The following is a 22,255-nucleotide window of genomic DNA, read 5'->3' on the forward strand; positions in this document are numbered from 1 at the left end:
CTTTCATCAAGAAGCTCTTTAGTTCTTCTTTGTTTTCTGCCATAAGGGTGGTTTCATCTGCATATCTGATGTTATTGATATTTCTCCCAGCAATCGTGATTCCAGCTTGTGCTTCTTTCAGCCCAGCGTTTCTCATGATGTACTCTGCATATAACTTAAACAAGCAGGTTGACAATATATAGCCTTGACGTACTCCTTTCCCATTTTGGAACCAGTTTGTTGTTCCATGTCTGGTTCTAACTGTTGCTTCTTGAAAAGTGAAAGTAAAGTCACTCTGTCATGTCCAATTCTTTGCAACCCCATAGACTGTAGCCTACCAGGCTCCTCTGTCCATGGGATTTTCCAGGCAAGTATTGGAGTGGATTGCCATTTCCTTCTCCAGGGCATCTTCCCAACCCAGGGCTTGAACCCAGGTCTCTAGCATTGTAGACAGACGCTTTTACCATCTGAGCCACCAGGGAAGTCCTTGACCTGCATACAGATTTCTCAAGAGGCAGGTAATGTGGTCTGGTATTCCCATCTCTTGAAGAATTTTCCACATTTTCTTGTCCACACACAGGCTTTGGCATAGTCAGTAAAGCAGAAGTAGATGTTTTTCTGGAATCTCTTGCTTTTTCTATCATCCAACGGATGCCTTCAATTTGATCTCTGGTTCCTCTGGCTTTTCTAAATTCAGCTTGAACATTTGGAAGTCCACAGTTCACATACTGTTGAAGCCTCACTTGGGGAATTTTCAGCATTACTTTGCTACCATGTGAGATGAGTGTAATTGTGTGGTAGCTTGAACATTCTTTGGCGTTGCCTTTCTTTGGGATTGGAATGAAAACGGACTTTTCCAGTCCTGTGGCCACTGCTGAGTTTTCCAAATTTGGTGGCATACTGAGTGCAGCACTTTCACAGCATCATCTTTTAGGATTTGAAATAGCTCAGCTGGAATTCCAGTAGCTTTGCTCATAGTGATTCTTCCTAAGGCCCACATGACTTAGCACTCCAGCGATGCTTCGTAAGGCCTACTTGTCTGGCTCGAGGTGAGTGATCACACTATCGTGGTTATCTGGGTCATGAAACTCTTTTTTCTATAGTTCTTCTGTGTATTCTTGCCACCTCTTCTTAATATCTTCTGCTTTCTACCATTTCTGTCCTTTACTATGCCCATTTTTGTATGAAATGTTCCCTTGGTATTTCTAATTTTCTTGAAGAGATCTCTAGTCTTTCCCTTTCTATTGTTTTCCTCTCTTTCTTTGCATTGATCACTGAGAAACGCTTTCGTATCTCTCTTTGCTATTCTTTGAAACTCAGAATTTAGATGGGTATATCTTTCCTTTTCTCCTTTGCCTTTAGCTTCTCTTCTTTTCTCAGCTATTTGTAAGGCCTCGACAGACAGCCATTCCACCTTTTTGCATTTCTTTTTCTTGGGGATGATCTTGATCCCTGTCTCCTGTACAATGTCAGGAACCTCTGTCCATCCATAGTTCTCCAGGCACTCTATCAGATCTAATCCCTTGAATCTATTTGTCACTCCCTCTGTATAATCATAAGGGATTCATACCTGAATGGTCTAGTGGTTTTCCCTATTTTCTTCAATTTAAGTCTGAATTTTGCAGTGAGTTCATGATCTGAGCCACAGTCAGCTCCTGGTCTTGTATTTTGCTGACTGTATAGAACTTCTTCATCTTTGGTTGCAAAGAATAATCAGATTTCGGTATTGACCAGATTTCGGTTGTAGCTTTGGAGTTCTCACAGGAGAAGATGAGCGCACATTCTTCTACTCCGCCATCTTGTGTGTATGAATTATAGATCCCTAATCTAAAGGTTTCCCTATTCAATTTTCATAGCAGCCTGATTTTTCTTTCATAGCACTTAACACAATTTACGCTTAATTACACATTTATGTGACTTATTTTGGTTGCTAAGTCATGTCTGACCATTTTGTGACCCCATGGACTGTAGCCTGCCAGGTTCCTCTGTTCATGGAATTCTCCAGGCAGGAATACTGGAGTGGGTTGCCATTTTCATCTCCAAGGGATCATCCTGACTCAGGGATCAAACCTGCATTTCCTGCAATAGAAGGTGGATTCTTCACCACTGAGCCACCTGGGCAGCCCATTTATGTGATTCAGTTCAGTTCAGTCACTCAGTCGTGTCTGACTCTTTGCGACCCCATGAATTGCAGCACGCCAGGCCTCCCTGTCCATCACCAATGCCCAGAGTTCACTCAGACTCAGGTCCATCGAGTCAGTGATGCCATCCAGCCATCTCATCCTCTGTCGTCCCCTTCTCTTGCCCTCAATCCCTCTCAGCATCAGAGTCTTTTCCAATGAGTCAGCTCTTCGCATGAGGTGGCCGAAGTACTGGAGTTTCAGCTTTAGCATCATTGCTTCCAAAGAAATCCCAGGGCTGATCTCCTTCAAAATGGACTGGTTGGATCTCCTTGCAGTCCAAGGGACTCTCAAGAGTCTTCTCCAACACCACAGTTCAAAACCATCAATTTTTCAGATTTACTATTTGTCTTCCCATTGTACTGGGGACTTCTCTATAGCTCAGAAGGTAAAGAGCTTGCCTGCAATGCAGGTGACCTGGGTTCAATCACTGGGTCAGGAAGATACCTTGGAGATGAAAATGGCAATCCACTCCTGTATTCCTGCCTGGAGAATTCCATAGACAGAGGAGCCTGGTGGGCTACAGTCTATGGAGTTGCAAAGAATCGGACACAACTAAGCAACTAATACATTTGTCTTCCTATTGAACTGTAAGCTCACTGCTCTGCCTAACACAGTGTGTGACACATGAATTCTTACAAAGGCCAAATAGGTCTTTCATTCCAAAAATATCTTTAGCAGCATTTGATAAGAAGCAGTTCCACTGTCATTTGGTTCTAATTATTTGATAATTTTCTCTTTATCCATGGGCTACTTAGAAATATGTTTTTAGTTTCCAAATGTATGGGGGGTTTAAGCCATCTTTAGTTATCAATCGCTAATTATATTGCACCATGTGAAACTGAATTTTTAGAAGTTGTGGTCAGCTGTATGTGACCATTTTCAACATGATCAACTATTACCATTGTTACCTACATGCTTGTAAGTAATTTATATTTTCTCTTAGTTGGGTGGAAGGGTCTATGTACATTATATTAGATTAAACTGGTTAGTTGTGTTAGTCTAATCCTTTATGGATTTCCAATTTTCACCTGCTTGAGCAAGCAGTTTTTAAGAGAGAGATGTTATCCCAGAATGACTTTAAATTGACTTCCCTGGTGGTAGTCACCTTCCCTGAAGGTAGTCTTTACCTTCTCAGATGGTAAAGAACCTGCTTGTAATGCAGGAGAACATAAGAGACATAGGTTCAATCCTGGGTTGGGAAGATCCTCTGGAGGAGGATATGCCAACCCACTCTGGTATTGTTGCCTGGAAAATTCCACGGGCAGAGGAGCCTAGTGGGCTACTGTCCATGGGGTTGCAGAGTCAGACACGAATAAGCAACTTTCACTTTCACTTTCCCAAAGAGAACCTAATCTGATCTTATGAAAAAGCTGTCTCTGGAGCTAATTAGGCTAAAGTTGTGGCCACCAAATAAAGACCTGACAAAAAATTTCTTGTGAGGTAGGTAGTATCACATATTAATGAAATGAAACTTTAAGATTTAATTCCCCTTGTAATGCTCTTCTCAGAAAAGCCTTAGAATGACTAAATCTTCTCCATTCTACTGAAATTCTTAGAAATAAGCAAAGTGAGCCTTGAGATAGGGGAAAGAAGGAGGAAAAATAAAGAAGGGAAACAAGTACCAGTAAGTTGGGACGTTGCTTACTTACATACACCACTGAAAAGATCCCACTGTACCGCTTTGTTTTAACTCCAAACAGGTATTTTAACATGGAGGTGAAGACATGCACAGCTGCAGCAGTGGTAAACCCACGGACCAGGGGCTCCGTGAGATATATGGCCACAAATCCAAATCTACAGACACCTAGGCAAAACTTTTTTTTTTTTTAATGACAAAGAGACAAATAAATCACATGATAGATAAGGAAGTTAAATCCAACGGAAAACATCCCAAAGTTTTTTCTGGACCACTTTCTAACACTACAAATTTGTATCTATAGCAGGTAAGTAGCTAACAAATCAGTCAGTGGTTCTTCAGAAAACAACAACATTTGGAGGGGCCTGGAGCCCCACGAAGCACTGGGCACCCTTTTTATGCTCCCTGTCCCTCAGAAGTGGGGGCACACTTAGTCATGTCATTGCTTGCTCCTTCCAGGCAGATAAGAAATGCCTTTTCCCATTACCAACCCACCCTGCTTCAAGTTAGTCTTGCTTTTAGAGCCTCTAAAGTACCCAACAGAAGCTAGCTAGTTCCTACTCTATATCAGTTTGCGTAAAGCATGCAGTGGGACTGGCATTCTTGAGCTACAAACCCTAAGCTCTGGAGTTTTGCTGGCTGACCCTGCTCACGACCAACCAGGAGTGCTCGAAAGGTATATATTAAATGAGCAAATGAGAGCTTATTTCCACATCTGTGAGTCTTACCTGAATGATTCCTGAAAGTAAGGTCACAGACATGGCGACTTTTACTCTCAAGGCATCTCTCGCCTCTGTCCCGTTGGTTGCATTTACTCCTCCTGGAATGACTATATCATCCGGTACTAATCGAACAGCCACACCGCCTATCATCAGGCTAATAACTGCAAATGGACCTGAAATAATGAAGCATTAATCAGAGAAATGATTTGCAGCATATCTGATACGATTGTTGCCAGTATCCCAGGAGAGACAGGTGAGGCCAATAAATCCTCACTGAAATAGCACTGCACAGTGACAGAATCTTCCATTCCATACACTCTTCTAGAACTTTGACATTTTCCCATGAAGAGGTGGCCTAATTCCTCTCTCCTTGAATCTGGGTGGGCTTGCGGCATGCTAGTAACCAAGAAAATGCAGCAGAAGTGATACTGTGTGACCTATGAGGCTACGTAACACAAGATGGTATGACTTCTGCCTGAGAGCTGTGCTGCCTGCTTGAGCTTCAACCCTGTGTATGAGAAAACCCCAGAAAGGACCCCAATGGAGAGAGGGTGGGGTGAGAGGTAAGAATAGAGGGAGAGGGAGAGGGAGACCCACCTCCTGTAGCTGCTCTGGCTCCAGCTCCCACCTGGAGCTTGAGAGATGCTGAGCCAAAACCGTCCAGTTGAGCCCTTCCCAAATCCTGACCCACAGAAACTATGAGAGATAATCAAATGATTGCTTTTAGCTGCTAAATTTTGGGCATGTTTGTTACTTAGCAATGAACATCTGAGATGTGTGTGTGTGTGTGTGTGTGTTGGCTGGTAGCACCCTCAGGCAGCACCAACACTATTATGAAACCCATATAAACCTGATCCTGAATACACTAAAGAGAAACCATGTACAATTCAGGGTCTAAAATAAGATGCAAATGCAATGTATGCATAGCTATAGGAACTTGAAGTATCATTAATAAATAAAAAGAAAACACAGATGCAAGGAAATTGTATTATGAACTGAAATACTTACATCACAGATCTCTTGTCTTTTTAGACAAGAAAACTGTCTTTTTCTACTATGCCCATATTATAAGAAAGCTATTAATTCTAGAAATCTTGAGAGAGAGTGTATTTTTTAAAAGCACCTATTGGGCATACAGTAACAAAAGTTTGATCTCCTAATAACAAACATGCTATTTCTTCAGCACATTGCAAAGCTGGGAAATCCAAAAGGAAAGGTAGTAAAACATCAACTATAAGGTTTACCTATGGATACGTGTCGGGAAGTTCCAAAAAAACAATACATGATAACGGGGTAAAATGAAGAGTATAGGCCAAACACTGGAGGCACAGCTGCCAACATTGCAAAGGCTAAACCTGTGGGATTAAGACCAAACAGAAATGGGAGATCATTAGAAAACAGCGGGCTCTGTGTATTCCTCTCCTGGTTCTTTATGATGAACAAATGCAAACCATGTTAATTTAAGCTGATGTGTCTCAGCGTGCCCACGCTTCTGTCCCACGCCTACACAGAATCTTGTATTTGTGCTCAGAGAGTCCAGGCTGAGACAGTTTTCCTTGTCATTCCCTCTTCACCAGGAGTAGATTTTTTCTGCTTTAATCTTTCCCAAATTAGATATGGGCAGAAAGTCTTACTTGACTGGCACAGCTGTAATCTGCTGTTAATTCCCAAAGGCCGGCTGTTTCTCCAGTGGGGTGCTTTGAGGGTTCTCTGGAGACCCCTTTCCAATGAGGAACTCCCAGTGTAGCATTCTCTGGCAGATGTAACACCCTTCCCTCTAATCTTGGCCCCTTCCACGTTCCAGGTCTTACACCTCTTCCAGGTTCTTTCTGCTGGCAGCTGCTTATGCTGTTGGCAGTCTTCTTGGGCAGGTTACTTTCAAAAGAGCCAAGCCCGTTTACCTCCCAAAGCACCCCATAGTGCTTTAGCCCCAGGAAACTTTGCAAGTGCAGGCCACATTCTGCTGTTCTAGGTGGTTCACACCATTCCACCTGTAGATTCACTTTTCCCGCAATAGTGCCCACAAACTTCAAGGGACACGTGTCCAGTGCTCCAAGTGGTTCTGTTGCAGTCCTTCTTTCCTTCCTTGACATTAGGTGGAGGGTAAATGCATACAGCTTTTTCGCCTTTCTCTAGAAAATTCTCATTCCTAATCTAATGTCAGTCTCCTTGTCCCTCACATGCCCAGCTTCTTCATTCTCCTCCAAATCAATCCAACAGCCAGTCCTGCTGATTTTACCTATAAAACACAGCATGTATGTTTCCAACTCTTTCCAGTTTTACACCTACCATCTTTATCAAAATGGAAGAAGCTCCAAAAAAGCTGCAGAATGGCATTTCAGTGAAAACACAAGTATGCAAAATCCTAGAATTTCTCTGAAGCATTTGTCTATGTGTGCTCACTGCAGCCATTTCCTGAAGCTCTGTCAGTCCAACTTGACTGAACGTCAGTCAAGATCCTGTTTCCCACTTCAGATGCTGAGTTTACTTTTGCTCCTTCCCTCACCCTCACCTCTGCCTTCAAATATGTCCCTTTCTCTGTCCTCTGGTGCTAAAATGGTTATGGAGAATGGTCCTAAACCTGATTTAAAACTTTGTTTAACAGATTTAATAGATTCAACAACTCAGTTACTTGGCAAATTGAAAATCCAACTAACTGATCACTGAGGAATTTTTTTTCTTAATTTATCATTTGGTAATTAGTTTTCAGGAAACTGGAGAGGGAATAGTTTTTCCAGCCAGCTAACCTAGAGGCTCCAAATAGGAAAAGGACTATGTCAATGCTGTATATTGTCACCCTGCTTATTTAACTTCTATGCAGAGTACATCATGAGAAACACTGGACTGGAAGAAGCACAAGCTGGAATCAAGACTGCCGGGAGAAATATCAATAACCTCAGATATGCAGATGAGACCACCCTTATGGCAGAAAGCAAAGAGGAACTAAAAAGCCTGTTGATGAAGTGAAAGAGGAGAGTGAAAAAGTTGGCTTCAAGCTCAACATTCAGAAAATGAGGATCAGGGCATCTGGTCCCATCACTTCATGGGAAATAGATGGGGAAACAGTGGAAACAGTGTCAGACTTTATTGTTTTGGGCTCCAAAATCACTGCAGATGGTGATTGCAGCCATGAAATTAAAAGACGCTTACTCCTTGGAAGAAAAGTTATGACCAACCTAGATAGCATATTGAAAAGCAGAGACACTACTTTGCCGACTAAGGTCCGTCTAGTCAAGGCTATGGTTTTTCCTGTGGTCATGGATGGATGTGAGAGTTGGACTGTGAAGAAAACTGAGCACCGAAGAATTGCTGCTTTTGAACTGTGGTGTTGGAGAAGACTCTTGAGAGTCCCTTGGACTGCAAGGAGATCCAGCCAGTCCATTCTGAAGGAGATCAGCCCTGGGATTTCTTTGGAAGGAATGATGCTAAAGCTGAAACTCCATTACTTTGGCCACCTCATGCGAAGAGTTGACTCATTGGAAAAGACTTTGATGCTGGGAGGGATTGGGGGTAGGAGGAAAAGGGGACAACAGAGGATGAGATGGCTGGATGGCATCACTGACTCGATGGACATGAGTTTGAGTGAACTCCGGGAGTTGGTGATGGACAGGGAGGCTTGGTATGCTGCGATTCATGGGGTTGCAAAGAGTCGGACACGACTAAGCGACTGAACTGAGCTGAACCTAGAGGCTTGTCAAGCCATTATCCCCTTTTGATTACACTGAGTCACTGTTGCCTCTAACTGGTTTCCCTACATTTATTCTGGTGCCACTCCCATCAACCAAGTCCCTTCCCCACACAACAGTCCCAGAGATCTCAGCAAAAACAAAACAAAACAAAAAAACCCCAGGGGAAAGCAAGCTGACAAGCTTTCACTGGACTCAGAATGGAACCCAAAAGAGCCTATCGAGGCTGTGCAGACCTGCTGCTGCCCACCTGGCCAGCCACTGGCCCCCCACTCCCCACACTCCTAGCACACTGCCTGTCTCAGAATTCTTCAAACACCCAATTCTTTTCCTGCTAACTGCCTTCACACATGCTATTGCTTCTTCTTGAAAAGTATTTCTTCTCATTCTTTATGTGCCTCCTACTCATCCTTCAGGTCTCAGCTCAATCTCACCTTATTTTTCCCCCTATTTGGATGAAATATTAATTTTTTAGATATCAGACAAGAACAGAGCTAAATAATCCAATTTTATTGCAGCACTGTAAAAAAAATTCCTTTACCACAGTGTAAGATTTAAATGCATATGCACAAGGGTCCATATGATATAAAATGTAGTAAGGTGGCTGCTGCCCTGCCAAGTACTTCCAGTCCCTACTTAGGTCCTATTGCAATACTGGTCAATCTCACTTTCTTAATGGGGTTCTGTGACTTACCTACTTAAATTAGGTCCCCATATTATTATCATGTCAGAGTGCCCTGTATCTTCTTTCATAGTGTTTACCACCATTTGTACATACACACTTATGTGTATTTTTATTTATTTCATGCTTCTCTCCCTAACTGGATAGTTAGTTCCATGAAGACAGGGAGGGCCAGGTTACACACGTGTGAACAGATGAATAAATCAATGAGCATTTTCTTAAATTCTTGTATCTCTATAAAATTATACAACTGCAGAGGAATTCAGTATATCATGGGACCTTATAATTAGATATGGACTTAGTCAAGAACCTTGTTTTAAAAATGGAGTATAGTTGATTCAAGGACAGCCCCTAACAACATGTTCATGGAGTTAGAAATTAATTTAGCAAAGGAAAGGCAATGCCCCACCAGTTCCTAAATGTATTGATCTGTAAATGTATCACCATATTCTGCAACTAAAAGCTCTGAGGCTTTTAAAGGGTAAAATGTTTCTGAAGAATTGCTCTAGACAGGAAAAGGTGCTAGAACAATGTGATAAAAATTATTAATTTAAAATCATGATGAAATTAAACAGAACAAACTTAACACAATTGTTTGAGATGATATCAGAGGAAGAAAAAAAAGAAATATATTCTACTGACCTTGAGGAAGCTGCAGCACCCCTGTGCTTATGCCTGAGACCAAGTCACCTAACACATACTCCTTGAATTTGTATGCGGGCAACCACTTGGTTATGGGGAGGAACATGTAAATGATATTTCGTATTTTCTTAGGAGTACATCTGGAAGGACAAAGAAATAGATAAATGAGAACCATTTCCGTAGAATTCACATCAAGGCATTTTCCCTTCCTTATATTTTGGAACAAAAAGGAAAAATTCAGACTGGTGATGAGAATGATTTTTCTATTCTGCGGAGGTCAGAGAGAACAGCTGCTTATTATTTTTTTAGAAAATAGGAACATCTGAATTGGCTCCACTCGAATGCTCCACAACTGACCATGAAAAATAAGAAAAAGTTGGCTTCAAAATAGTTGAGATATCCCAGAAGCCATTATTTCAATAGGTGAAATCTTTAATGTGCTTTCTGTGTTGATATAAAGTATGGGAAGTACTTACCCACTGAGTTAACTTTTGATTATGGAAACACTGACCAGCACCTACCCACTTAGTTTTCCCTTTTCTTTTTTTCCAAAAACATTTTTATTTTGTATTGGGGTATAACCGATTAACAATGTGTGATAGTTTCAGGTGAACAGCAAAGAGACTCAGCCATACAAATATATCTAAGTTTTCCCTTATAAAATGAAAGGAATTCACACAGGTATTATGAGCTTTATAAACATGTGTTCAATGTTTTAGGGTCTTTGATTAGGTAAACTCAAAACACCGTCTGTTACTGTAGCTGAGTCTATGCCTGGTTGTCTTGGTTAGGTGGAACACCATGGTAATAAAATCAAGGCATTGTATTTAATCCCTGGATGTTTTAATTAACTTTGATACAGAGACTATATCATGGGCTTTGGCCAGTCCTCTTGCTGGTCGATGCCTGTAAGAGTATAGACAGATGAATTCCATTACCACTGTGACAGTCTCAAGTCCTCTTGGTGACAAGGAAGCAATTTATTCCACTTAAAAGGATAATGCATTATTGTGAAGTGTTAGTCGCTCAGTCGTGTCTGACTCTTTGGGACCCCATGGACTGAAGCCCACCAGGCTCCTCTGTCCATGAGATTCTCCAGATTGTCCATGAATACTGGTGTGGGTTGCCATGCACTTCTCCAGGGGATCTTCCCTACCCAGGGATCGAACTTGAGTCTATTGCATCTCCTGCATTGGCAGGTGGGTTCTTTACCACTAGTGCCACCTAGGAAGCCCATGCATGGTATTTCATATAGTGTCTTTAGTGATTAAAAGTACTCGGTAATTAGATGTGTAAAGATATTAGAAGCAAAAATGTAAGGCAGCTATGACAAGAGCAATGAATCTGAGTAAAACAAACTAGATTTGATAGCAGTCTCCCTGTTTAGAAAACTGAGATATTAATAATAGCTACATATATATAGTGCTTTCCATGTGCCTTGCATGTGCATAAATTAATAGATTTTTAACCCCAGTAACCCAGTGATGTAAACACTATTACTATTCCCATTTTTCAGAGGAAGAAACCAGTGCACAGCTGATAGGTGCTTGGGATTAGGATTAAAACTCAGGTAGTCTTGACTCCAGTGTATGTATTTTTAACCTCTCATGATGTCATATCTAGAGCACAGAGTCACTGCGAAGCTTAAATGAACACAGCACAGGAGCTGTGGTCTCAGTGGTTCAGGAGGCAGCAATCAGATAGTTTGCACAATGAGGTGTGCAATCGGGCACCAAGGTATTATCAGTCTCAGGCCTGCCACATTACTGTATCCGTGCTTTCAAAATGAAGAGTCACAAGACACTGAATGTCTTTGATAGCTTCAGCTGGGGACTCACATTCATAGATTGTTGGGGACTTACATTCATAGATTCATACATAGAGTAGAAGCAGGAAAAAGACTACAGTGGTTGGAACATTCCTGAAATAGAAGAGGTGGATATTTTTTCAGTAGGGGGAAGGATCAAGCCATTTTACTGGGGGGCTTTGGAGGAGAGTTGACAGGTTAGGAAGACAATGAGATCCTATGTCCTTCTCCTGGCTGGGATCTCCCAGCTTCACAGTCACTGAAAGCAGTGGATATTTTAAAGGTGTGTGGAGAACTGAAAAGTGGATTGTTTATATAAACCTTTATATGACATAAGGCATAGTTGGAATTTCAAATGGTGAAATGCATAATAAAGCTTGTGTTCCATCAAATATCTACCACTGAATGTAGATGTGGACATCTGAATGAACCATGTGGACAGCTCTGCAAATCACGAGTGCTCATCATTTGCTTTTTCCTCCACATCACAGATTCTCTTTGTACACTGGACCTTGCTTCTCTTGTAACTGAATGACAGAATGAAGGAAACAGGCTGAAAGAACATACGTGAATGCCTGTTTCAGCTTATCCCCGATGGAATCCGAAACCTTGTCCTTCTTGTGCAATCTTTCTTGGAGGACTGGATGGCTAAAGATAGGTCTTTCCACATAGTACCGGTGGGTTGCTCCAAGGATTTCATTTTCTTCAGCATGATCCATAGTACTCTGAAATTATTCATCAACAGCAGGAGATAAGCATTTCCTGAGTGTCACTAAGAAATAAAATAAAAACTCTATTTCAGATGCCAAAATCTTACAGATGATTGTCTCCTGCCATCTCTTTCTGGCAGTCTTCTTGTAAGTTCTCTAATGACTTTTTCATCTTTGAATACCCAGAGCACCAAACCTAGTGATCTGGACAGAGTAGGCACAAATAAATGGAAGGAAATTAAGGTCAACAAGAAACATATGACATTTCTTCCCAGGGCAATTAGTGGGTAATGTGTATACTTTAAACAAAGGATTGTATTAAATTCAGTGCACAAATATTGCAGCAATTGGCTCTAAGTCAATATTAACGAAACAGTGAATTAGGCTGACTCTAACAATTCATGTGTCAAAGAAACAGAAAAAAGAGCAAGACCAGTCCTTAAACTGACTCCAAGTTTATTGAAGGTACATTAGCCTCCTTCCCAATTCTGTACTCACATATGGTTACTCCTTACATTATTCTGTGGTTCAGAGTTGAGGCTTATATGCGTAAGACTATTAGGATGACTGATATTCCTATACCTACATCTATATATCTACTTATCTACATAATGAATACTACTCATATGAGTAAAAGAAATGTTTAAGGAACAAAAACCCAATATGCTTCTGCACAGAGGAATATGTTAACTTCAGCTTTATGACAGTGAAAAATCAGAAAAAACCTAAATGTCTACATAAATTTTTGAATAGTCATAAATCAAACACTACACAGTAATTTTAATAAATGAACTAAATCTATATACATCATCATCATAAACCTCAAAAACATAATTTTCAATAAAAGTGTAAGGCACAGATGGGTACTTCAAGAATGCAATTACTGAAAGTTTAAAAAACTTACAAAGCAATTATATATTTTGTTTATGTGCACACATATATGTAGTAAATGTATAAAAGCATGCATGACAATGATAAACACTAAGATCAGGATGGTGTCACTTCTGGAGAGAAGGGGAACAGAAAGGAGCTTCAACTGACAGTATCTGCAATGTTTAGTTTGTAAAAAAGAACTGGCGCAAATAGAGCAAAATGTTAAGATTTGACTAAGTTATGTGGTAAGTAAACTGGTGATTGAGGTTGGTACATGATTCTTTGCAGTTGTAAATTTGAAAGATATATTTTATAATAAAAAATAAGTGTACAACAACCAAGGCCATGAGTCCCCAGTGAAGGAAGTAAAGGGCAGAGGAGCTGGGGGTTAGCATGCTTATGCTTAGTCGCTTCAGTTAGGTTTGACTCTTTGTGACCCCACAGACTGTAGCCCACCAGGCTCCTCTGTCTATGGGATTTCCCAGGCAAGAATACTGGAGTGGGTTGACAGTTCCCTCCCTAGGGTTAGCATGAGTTAATGGTTAGGTGCCAGTGTGGTAACTGCAGGTGGGTGCTGGATTACTGATGCTGATCAATACAATTTGGTCATGATGAAAAGTTCAATATTCATCAAACTGAAATTACACTCAAATTTAAATCATGTTTGTGTGACCAACCAGAAAACATCACACAAAACAAAAGCCTAGGTCCAAGGAGGTTGAAAATTTAAAAGTCTAGAATAAAGAGGAATTCTAGCAGCAAATGCAACCAAGTATCAGTACTGATGATATGAAAAGATAAGCCTGACGAAAGAGGATTCTGCAGCACAATTTGACTAAGACTGTACATCTTTTGTTTTAGAGTTAGCAAGACTGGCTTCTCATCTAACTTTTAATTTATTATTCCAGGAACTCATCATAATACACAAGAATGGCCGGGCTGAGGAATGTGGGTGGGTTTACAGACAGCAACACTGCCACTCTGCCTCCTTTCTGCCCCCAGCTCCTCCAGAACATCATGCAACGGCAACATAGAACCATGTGCAACTCAGGCTACCTACCAAGCTGCTTCCAGCCTCTGTGCCTGTGCCCAGAATTCCATTCACTCTGACAAGGAATGCTGTTTCTTTTCCCTCACTCTCATTCCATTTTCCCTATATCCTAATCATCTTTCAAAAGCCAGGTTTTGTTCTTTGCTTTCCTGAGTCCTTGCTCACCTCTAATCTCCCATGAAGTGGGCCTCTACTCACTGTTATGTATAATATCCTCTCTCTCCCCATTATATAATTATCGGTTTCCTCTTCTAGACTGTAAATCCCTCGAGACAACACCCTGAATTCCCAGGACCCAGCTCGGTCCTTGTCTCACTGATGAACACACACAGTCTCTGTACTGGTGCACCATGATTATTGATAGTGTATGTCACGCTTCCTCTCTGTACTTCACGTTACAGAAGACTAAGATTGCTCTGACATTTTTATTTAATGATTTTTCTGGAGACCTCTTCCTTGATCATCTTCTAGCCTGTCATATAGAAAGATAACTTCTTCCTTCACGTAGCCAAAGAGAAAAAGACCAGGTAGATCTGAGAGAGGTCTCATAATATGAATCCCTGTTGCAAAAATCTAGTTTTACCATTGATTTTACTGTTACTCTTCTTGAATTTGCCCAGTTGTCAATGGGATGAATTGCAATGAATTGGGATGTGTTATCGTAAAGTGCAGTAGTGACCAAACCTGCCCTCTCACCACAATGTTCTGGGCAAGGTTTTAAAGGATTGGTGTCTGGCCTTACTCTGAGCCTCCTGAATTAGGGTCCCATAGATGGGGTCTGGACAGTGAGCACTTACTTCACATGGGTGTGGGCATGCACCCCTGTACCTGAGTACAGCAAACTGCTTTGAAGCTTTCAGTGCAATACAATAGGTCATGTTAAAATGTAGCAGTAGAAATAAAACATTTCTAAAATATTAGCCATCCTTATTTTTATTCTCAAAAGTCCCTTGGCTTCCCCCAACAGAAATTCCTCATTTACACCTATTACTATGAAGGTCATTTATCATTCCCTCATTTCTCTTCCTCCTACAACCTCAAAATTCTTTCTACCTCCTTAAGCATGAACAGAGGAGCCTGGCGGGCTACAGTCCACAGGATCGCAAAGAGTCAGACACAACTGAGCATGTATGCAGGTTCAGGTTCATTAAGCAGGGAAATTACGTGCATGTTTTAAATGTCCCTAGGAAGATTCAAAACATCTTTTGAATCTGGCTTTCAATTGTCCCTAAACTTGGAATCTCCTCAGAGCCTCTGGGAGGTGGGGCCCAGGCCTCTTTTTTAGAGCATCCTGCTGCTAAGCTGCTAACTCACTTCAGTCGTGTCCGACTCTGTGTGACCCCATAGACAGCAGCCCACCAGGCTCCACCATCCCTGGGACTCTCCAGGCAAGGACACTGGAGTGGGTTGCTATTTCCTTCTCCAATGCATGAAAGTGAAAAGTGAAAGTGAAGTCTCTCAGTCGTGTCTGACTCTTTGCGACCCCATGGACTGCAGCCTACCAGGCTCCTCTGTCCATGGGATTTTCCAGGCAAAAGTACTGGAGTAGGGTGCCATTGCCTTTGGATGAATCTAATGAGCAAATAAAGTTAAGAACCACTGGTTTATAACCTAAGAGAGATAAGTATATGAAAAAGACATTGGAAAATCACAAAGAATTATTTGAAAACAAAGCCAACTATAAGCTTTTAGGAAATTAATAATGAATCAGTGACATGATTAAAGACAGATGAGATTTTTTTAAGTAAATTTTATAAAATGACATGTTTGCTGTAATTCAACATAACATTACATATATATACACACACACAAACCATGATATAATATACTTGCTGAAAAATACATGAAGCAAGTTATGAAGAGGAATGTGAAATATATGGAGAGATGATTTAGCAGTGAAAAATGTGCCTCTGCATGTGCCATTTTTGTTCCGGGCACTGGCCCTCCTGGCACTGGAATCATCCGATCCTACTGCCAGTGACTCTGATTCAATTGGTCTAGGAGGCAGGCAAAGATTGAGATTTAAAAGCTCCCCAGGTGATTCTTAATGCACAGTCAAGGTTCAAAACCACTGACTGAGGAGATGGCAATATATACACTCACACCTACCTATCAAGCCAAACAACAAGAAGGAAACTGAATAGGGTATAAATAGATTGTGTGCAATGCATTATATTACTATCTTTGCTTATGCGTATCTTTGAAATATTTAATAAAAACTTACAAAGGAGAGAATTATCAAGCTTGGGTTTCTACAGAAAAGTATTATTTCTATTCTTATATTCTCACAACAAAAGGGAATTGTGTGCAGGTGGGCAGTGCAAATGCTAACATTTTATGAAAATGCTAAAGAAAACTGAAATCTTAGTTATTACAAACATTCAAGTTTTAAATTAAGAGCAAATATTAAAAGAATTTAGACCCCAAAACATTAGATGAACTAGGAAAGCCTTAGGGTATGTACTCTCTGTAGAGTTGCCAAATAAATTATAGGATATCTAGTTAAATGTGAATGTCAGATAAGTAACAAATGGTTACTATAAGTATGTTCTAAATATTGCATCCTTATATTAAAATTTTATTCTTTCTCCCAGCTTAGTTGCAGTTGAGTATCTTATATTGTCCTTTGCTAAATCTGGGAACAATAATAACTCTCTGTAGGTCAGGAAGAGACACAGAAAAGAGGGGATTCTCAAACTCTTTTGAGGTTTTAGGATCCTGGCTACAATATTTGTCCTTCTTGAGATATCTATTTGGAAGTTCAAAGATGTCTCAACTGAGAAAGGAAAGGACTTCTGGGAAGAGTAAAGGAGAAGAGGATGTTGTAATGAAAGATTGTCCTTTGGGGGAACTTTGTATGCTTATCACAATAATTAAATAACTAAAGCCTTGAAGGCTATCAATAACTGCTTTATCAGAAGAAGAGGTTATACATCAGAAGAGAGGCAAAGTAACCAAGGGACCAAGGCAGGAGATCAAATGACCAGATGATTATCTGACAGATAATGAGCTTCCAGTATGTAGATTGCCGTTATAAATCACCAAGTTGCAAAACTAAGTACATAAACCCTCACATGAGAAAAGTCTTCTGGATGGACCTAAGGAACAAGTCTTCTGACACAGTCTCCAACAAAAATACTAATGACAGAAAAGCAAATTGATCTCGATGTAGAAGCCCTGTTTTTCAAAGCTATGAAAGAAGGGATTTAAAAACAATTTAGAATACCTTTCAACGTTGATTTCTAGATCTGAAAGTAATTTTGTAAACCATCCAGTTTAAATTCCTCACTGTGTAAATGTGAAAATAAACTCATCTACACTCACTTGACTTATCCCAAAATATTCTCAAAATGCAAACCTTGCTTCCTATTCAAAGTAGTTTTAAAAAGCACACATATTTATAAATAAAAATGTAGCAGCAACATTTTTAACTTCAAACTAAAAGCAAGAATTAGTTGCTTGCCACATCTACTGGATCATCGAAAAAGCAAGAGAGTTCCAGAAAAACATTTATTTCTGCTTTATTGACTATGCCAAAGCCTTTGACTGTGTGGATCACAATAAACTCTGGAAAATTCTGAAAGAGATGGGAATACCAGACCACCTGACCTGCCTCTTGAGAAACCTATATGCAGGTTAGGAAGCAACAGTTAGAACTGGACATGGAACAACAGACTGGTTCCAAATAGGAAAAGGAGTACGTCAAGGCTGTATATTGTCACCCTGCTTATTTAACTTCTATGCAGAGTACATCATGAGAAACGCTGGGCTGGAAGAAACACAAGCTGGAATCAAGATTGCCGGGAGAAATATTAATCACCTCAGATATGCAGATGACACCACCCTTATGGCAGAAAGTGAAGAGGAACTAAAAAGCCTGTTGATGAAAGTGAAAGTGGAGAGTGAAAAAGTTGGCTTAAAGCTCAACGTTCAGAAAACGAAGATCGTGGCATCCGGTCCCATCACTTCATAGGAAATAGATGGGGAAACAGTGGAACCAGTGTCAGACTTTATTTTTTTGGGCTCCAAAATCACTGCAGATGGTGACTGCAGCCATGAAATTAAAAGACACTTACTCCTTGGAAGAGAAGTTATGATCAACCTAGATAGCATATTGAAAAGCAGAGACATTACTTTGCCAACAAAGGTCCATCTCGTCAAGGCTATGGTTTTTCCAGTGGTCATGTATGGATGTGAGAGTTGGACTGTGAAGAAAGCTGAAGGCCGAAGAATTGATGCTTTTGAACTGTGGTGTTGGAGAAGACACTTGAGAGTCCCTTGGACTGCAAGGAGATCCAACCAGTCCATTCTGAAGGAGATCAGCCCTGGGATTTCTTTGGAAGGACTGATGCTAAAGCTGAAACTCCAGTACTTTGGCCACCTCATGCAAAAAGTTGACTCATTGGAAAAGACTCTGATGCTGGGAGGGATTGAGGGCAGGAGGAGAAGGGGACGACAGAGGATGAGATGGCTGGATGGCATTCCTGACTCGATGGACACGAGTCTGAGTGAACTCCAGGAGATGGTGATGGACAGGGAGGCCTGCCGTGCTGCGATTCATGGGGTCGCAAAGAGTCGGACACGACTGAGTGACTGAACTGAACTGAACTGATGGTTTTGTGGAAGATGCTCCAAACTGAAGGTTGCGGTAAGGGTCTGGCCCTAGTGCTGCCTCTCAAGCATTCTGAGCTTTCTATGCTATTATCATAGGGTCAACTAGACCAGTCACAACAAACTTGGAAGCACATTGAAATGACAAGGAGAGCTTAAAAGACCACAGATTTGTCCTTGAAATCACAAGGAGAGCTTAAAATACCTCTAGAGATTCTGACTTAGTAATTCTGGAGTCTGTATTTTTCAGAGTTCACAGAGAAAGATTATAGTTCAGAAAAAATTTTTCTTTCACTTATGACTTTTGCAATCTTCTCTTTAAAGGAATTTGGAAAAGCTGCTTCCTCTTTTCTATACCTCTGGGACTTTTAGCATAACGAAGATAAACTCCCTGCTTTTCCTTATTAATGATCATGGATTAATTGAAGTGGCCCAACAGGTGGAAAGACCCAAAGGCCCAATAATCCCTGCAAGCTGGTCCTGAATGCAGACTGTAAGCTCTGTGAGGACAGTGTGAGTGTCTGAACACCCAACAGAAAGCAACATGCAGCTTGTGGCCTGAATGCTCTTGGAGTGTTTGTGAGTGGTGAGGGCCATGGTTGATGGAGGATATAGCCTGTGGCTCTTCCCATCCTTTCTCTCTTCTTTTGTAATTATCCACCTCCCATTCAATTCCTGGGCCAAAGGATTCTTAGAATCACATTCTGAGAGGCAACACCATATGGTAGGCTTTGGGTTCAGAAGGACTATGTTGGAGGCTGGAACTGTCATTTCATAGGTGTGTGCATTCTGCAAGCCTTCATTTGCTTATCCATAAGTGGCAGTCAGGAGCACAGGCTGTAGATTCTCTCAGACCAAAGTTCCAGTCCTGGTGTTCCCTCTTGCAAGACATCTAGCAAGTTACCTGACCTCTCTAAATAGAGTGACCCTAGTCCTGGCTTATGCTTGCTGTCCCAGAGTAATTATCACTTCCAAAGTGTCCTGAGCTGGAAAATAAATTACATTTCCTTCAGATTCTTCAGCTATAACACTTGGATAAAATCATTATAGATCTGTGAAAATAAATTAGAAAAAGTTTTGGGCTTCCCTGCTGGCTCCATGGTAAACAATCTGCCTACCAAGGCAGACTGATTGATGCAGACCAATGCAGACCAATTTGGATCAGATTGATCCCTGGTCTGGGAGGATCCCACATGCCGATGAGCAACTAAGTCTGTGTACCCAACTGCTCAGCCTGTGCTCTAAGAGCCCAGGAGCCTCAACTACTGAACTCACGAAGTTCACAACCTATAGCTCGTGCTCCACAACAAGAGAACTCATCACAATGAGAAGCCTGCTCACAGCAAGAGTAGCCCCCACAAGCCACATATGGAAAAAGCCCACTCAGCAACTAAGACCCAGTAAAGTAAAAAATAAACAATAAAATTATAAGCGTAAAAAGAAAATATTTCTAAAGTACTTTAACTGGGGCCTGGCACACAGTAAGTGCTCAGTAAATGAGACCATTATTATTGCTACTTTGAGCAGTGTACCTAATTTCCTTTAATCTCCTTGCTCATTTGTAAATGGGGATAATGATTTTCTTCTGTCTACATTTAACTGTCATTTTGAATCACCAACACATTCACAAGGTTCAAAAATTCATGTGTAAGAAGCATTAAAGTGACGTTATACTACCATTCCATGGCTGCGAGGCAATCATGGTGTCAGCTTCTTGTATCTTCCCAGAGATATTTTCTACATAAGCAGATATAAATATATGGTCTTCTTCCTATAAACAGTAGCATGACTTACATCATTCTGCACCTTGCTTTTTTTACTTACTATATCTTGGTGACCTTTCCATATCAATACAAAAGATCTTCCTCATTCTCATGGCAAAACCAATACAATATTGTAAAGTAATTAGCCTCCAATTAAATAAATTTATATTAAAAAAAATAAAACAGTCGCAGAGTGTGCTGTTACATGGATGTTCCATAATTTCCTTGGCCAGTCCTTGTAGTGCTGCATAGAAGCTTACTATAAGAATTATGAAACACTTACAGTAAGACACTCAATATTTATTATTTATAATTATTATCTTTTAAATTTTATTTTTTAATTGAAGGATAATTGATTTACAGAATTTTGTTGTTTTCTATCAAACATCAACATTAATCAGCCATAGGTATTACCTATGTCCCCTCCCTCTTGAACCTCCCTCCCTTTTCCCTCCCCACTGCACCCCTCTAGGTTGATACAGAGCTCCTGTTTGAGTTCCCTGAATCATATAGCAAATTCCCATTGGCTATCTATTTTATACTAATACCTTTTAATTGAACCTCACTCACGTTTACTTCATATACTTCATTTCTCAAGTCCTTGGGTCTCCATTTATTAATTTGCTCAGTGCAAATCTACTTAGTCCCTACTTTTTTGTTTGGCTAAAATTTACAAGTTGGCTATGCTTAGAGACTAAAAAGCTCTGGTACATGCCCTCAGGGACCTGTCATCTAGGGTCTCTGCAATCTATATCCTTTAAAGGATTTCTTACAGGTGGGTATAGGCATATGAAATAATGGAACATACAGGGGAATGTAGGAGGTTTTTGGGATGGGAATAAGAGACCATTGATGACAAAATACAAACATTTAGGAAATGAGATCAAGGGGCTTTGATATAAAAATCATGCTAGTTTTTCCTCATTATAAAAGTAATATATAGCAAAAAAAAAAGTAATATATAGCACAATATATAATTTTTCACTTTTGTCATGCATAAATGATATGTTAAATGTATATTACAAATACAGTGTATGTACATACATGTAATGTATATTCACAGAACTGAGATACTGTCTTAATAGTTTTTCATTAAAATGTTTTGTACCTAACATTATGTCATAAAGATTGTGCCATATCAATAAAGGTCAGAAGATATTTTTAATGATTATATAATATTTTCTAATATATATACCATGATTTAGTTAAGCCTCTAGAAGGGAATGGCAACCCACTCCAGATTCTTGCCTGGAGAATTCCATGGACAGAGGCGTCTGGCAGGCTACAGTCCATGTAGGTCACAAAGACTCAGACACAACAAAATGACTAACACTTTCATTTTTCATTTGTTTATCATTAGACTACTTAGGCTACTTCTAATTTTCTGCTATCACAAGTGAGATTTTGTTTTTCAATCTCTGTGAGTTTATGTGTATAATGTTAATGAAACACAGTCCATATTTAAACAATGTTAATAAAATATAGTCTATATTTAAACAATGTTAATGCAGGGAGGCCTGGTGTGCTGTGATTCATGGGGTCGTAAAGAGTCGGACACGGCTGAGCGACTGAACTGAACTGAATGTTCTATTTAAGTATTGGACAACTTACAAAGTGGGTACATAAAAACTACAAATTGATTTAAAATATTATAAATGAGAGACAGTTATATGAGCTCCTTATACATATACAATAATAGTTAATTATAGCATAACATTTATTGAGACTGAAATTGAAGAATCTCAGCATCTATGTAAGGCAGGAATTATCCATGTTTTTCAGAAGAAGTAATAACAGCCTGGATTGGAATCTAGGATTGCTCAATGCAGAAACCATGCTCTTAAGCTATGTTGCTTCATTAACTGTGGATCAGACTAGTCATATCAAAATATTTATCTACTTCTATCTAA

At 40.2% G+C, this 22,255-nt stretch overlaps 1 protein-coding gene across 2 annotated transcripts in view; it reads right to left on the minus strand.

Annotated features, from left to right (window-relative positions):
- SLC26A5 (solute carrier family 26 member 5) overlaps positions 1-12,056 on the minus strand; it is a 36,492-nt gene extending 24,436 nt beyond the window's left edge. For both annotated transcript variants that reach the window (XM_068972335.1, XM_068972334.1), the window contains exons 1-5: positions 11,905-12,056; positions 9,531-9,670; positions 5,765-5,875; positions 4,527-4,693; positions 3,812-3,976 (exon numbers count right to left, since the gene is read on the minus strand). In XM_068972335.1, coding sequence (XP_068828436.1) covers positions 3,812-3,976; positions 4,527-4,693; positions 5,765-5,875; positions 9,531-9,670; positions 11,905-12,056 — 735 coding nt within the window. The remainder of the gene's footprint in view (positions 1-3,811; positions 3,977-4,526; positions 4,694-5,764; positions 5,876-9,530; positions 9,671-11,904) is intronic.
- Between the last annotated feature and the right edge of the window lie 10,199 nt (positions 12,057-22,255).

The sequence above is a fragment of the Capricornis sumatraensis genome, chromosome 5, assembly GCF_032405125.1.
Source record: "Capricornis sumatraensis isolate serow.1 chromosome 5, serow.2, whole genome shotgun sequence".
Classification (NCBI taxonomy): domain Eukaryota; kingdom Metazoa; phylum Chordata; class Mammalia; order Artiodactyla; family Bovidae; genus Capricornis; species Capricornis sumatraensis.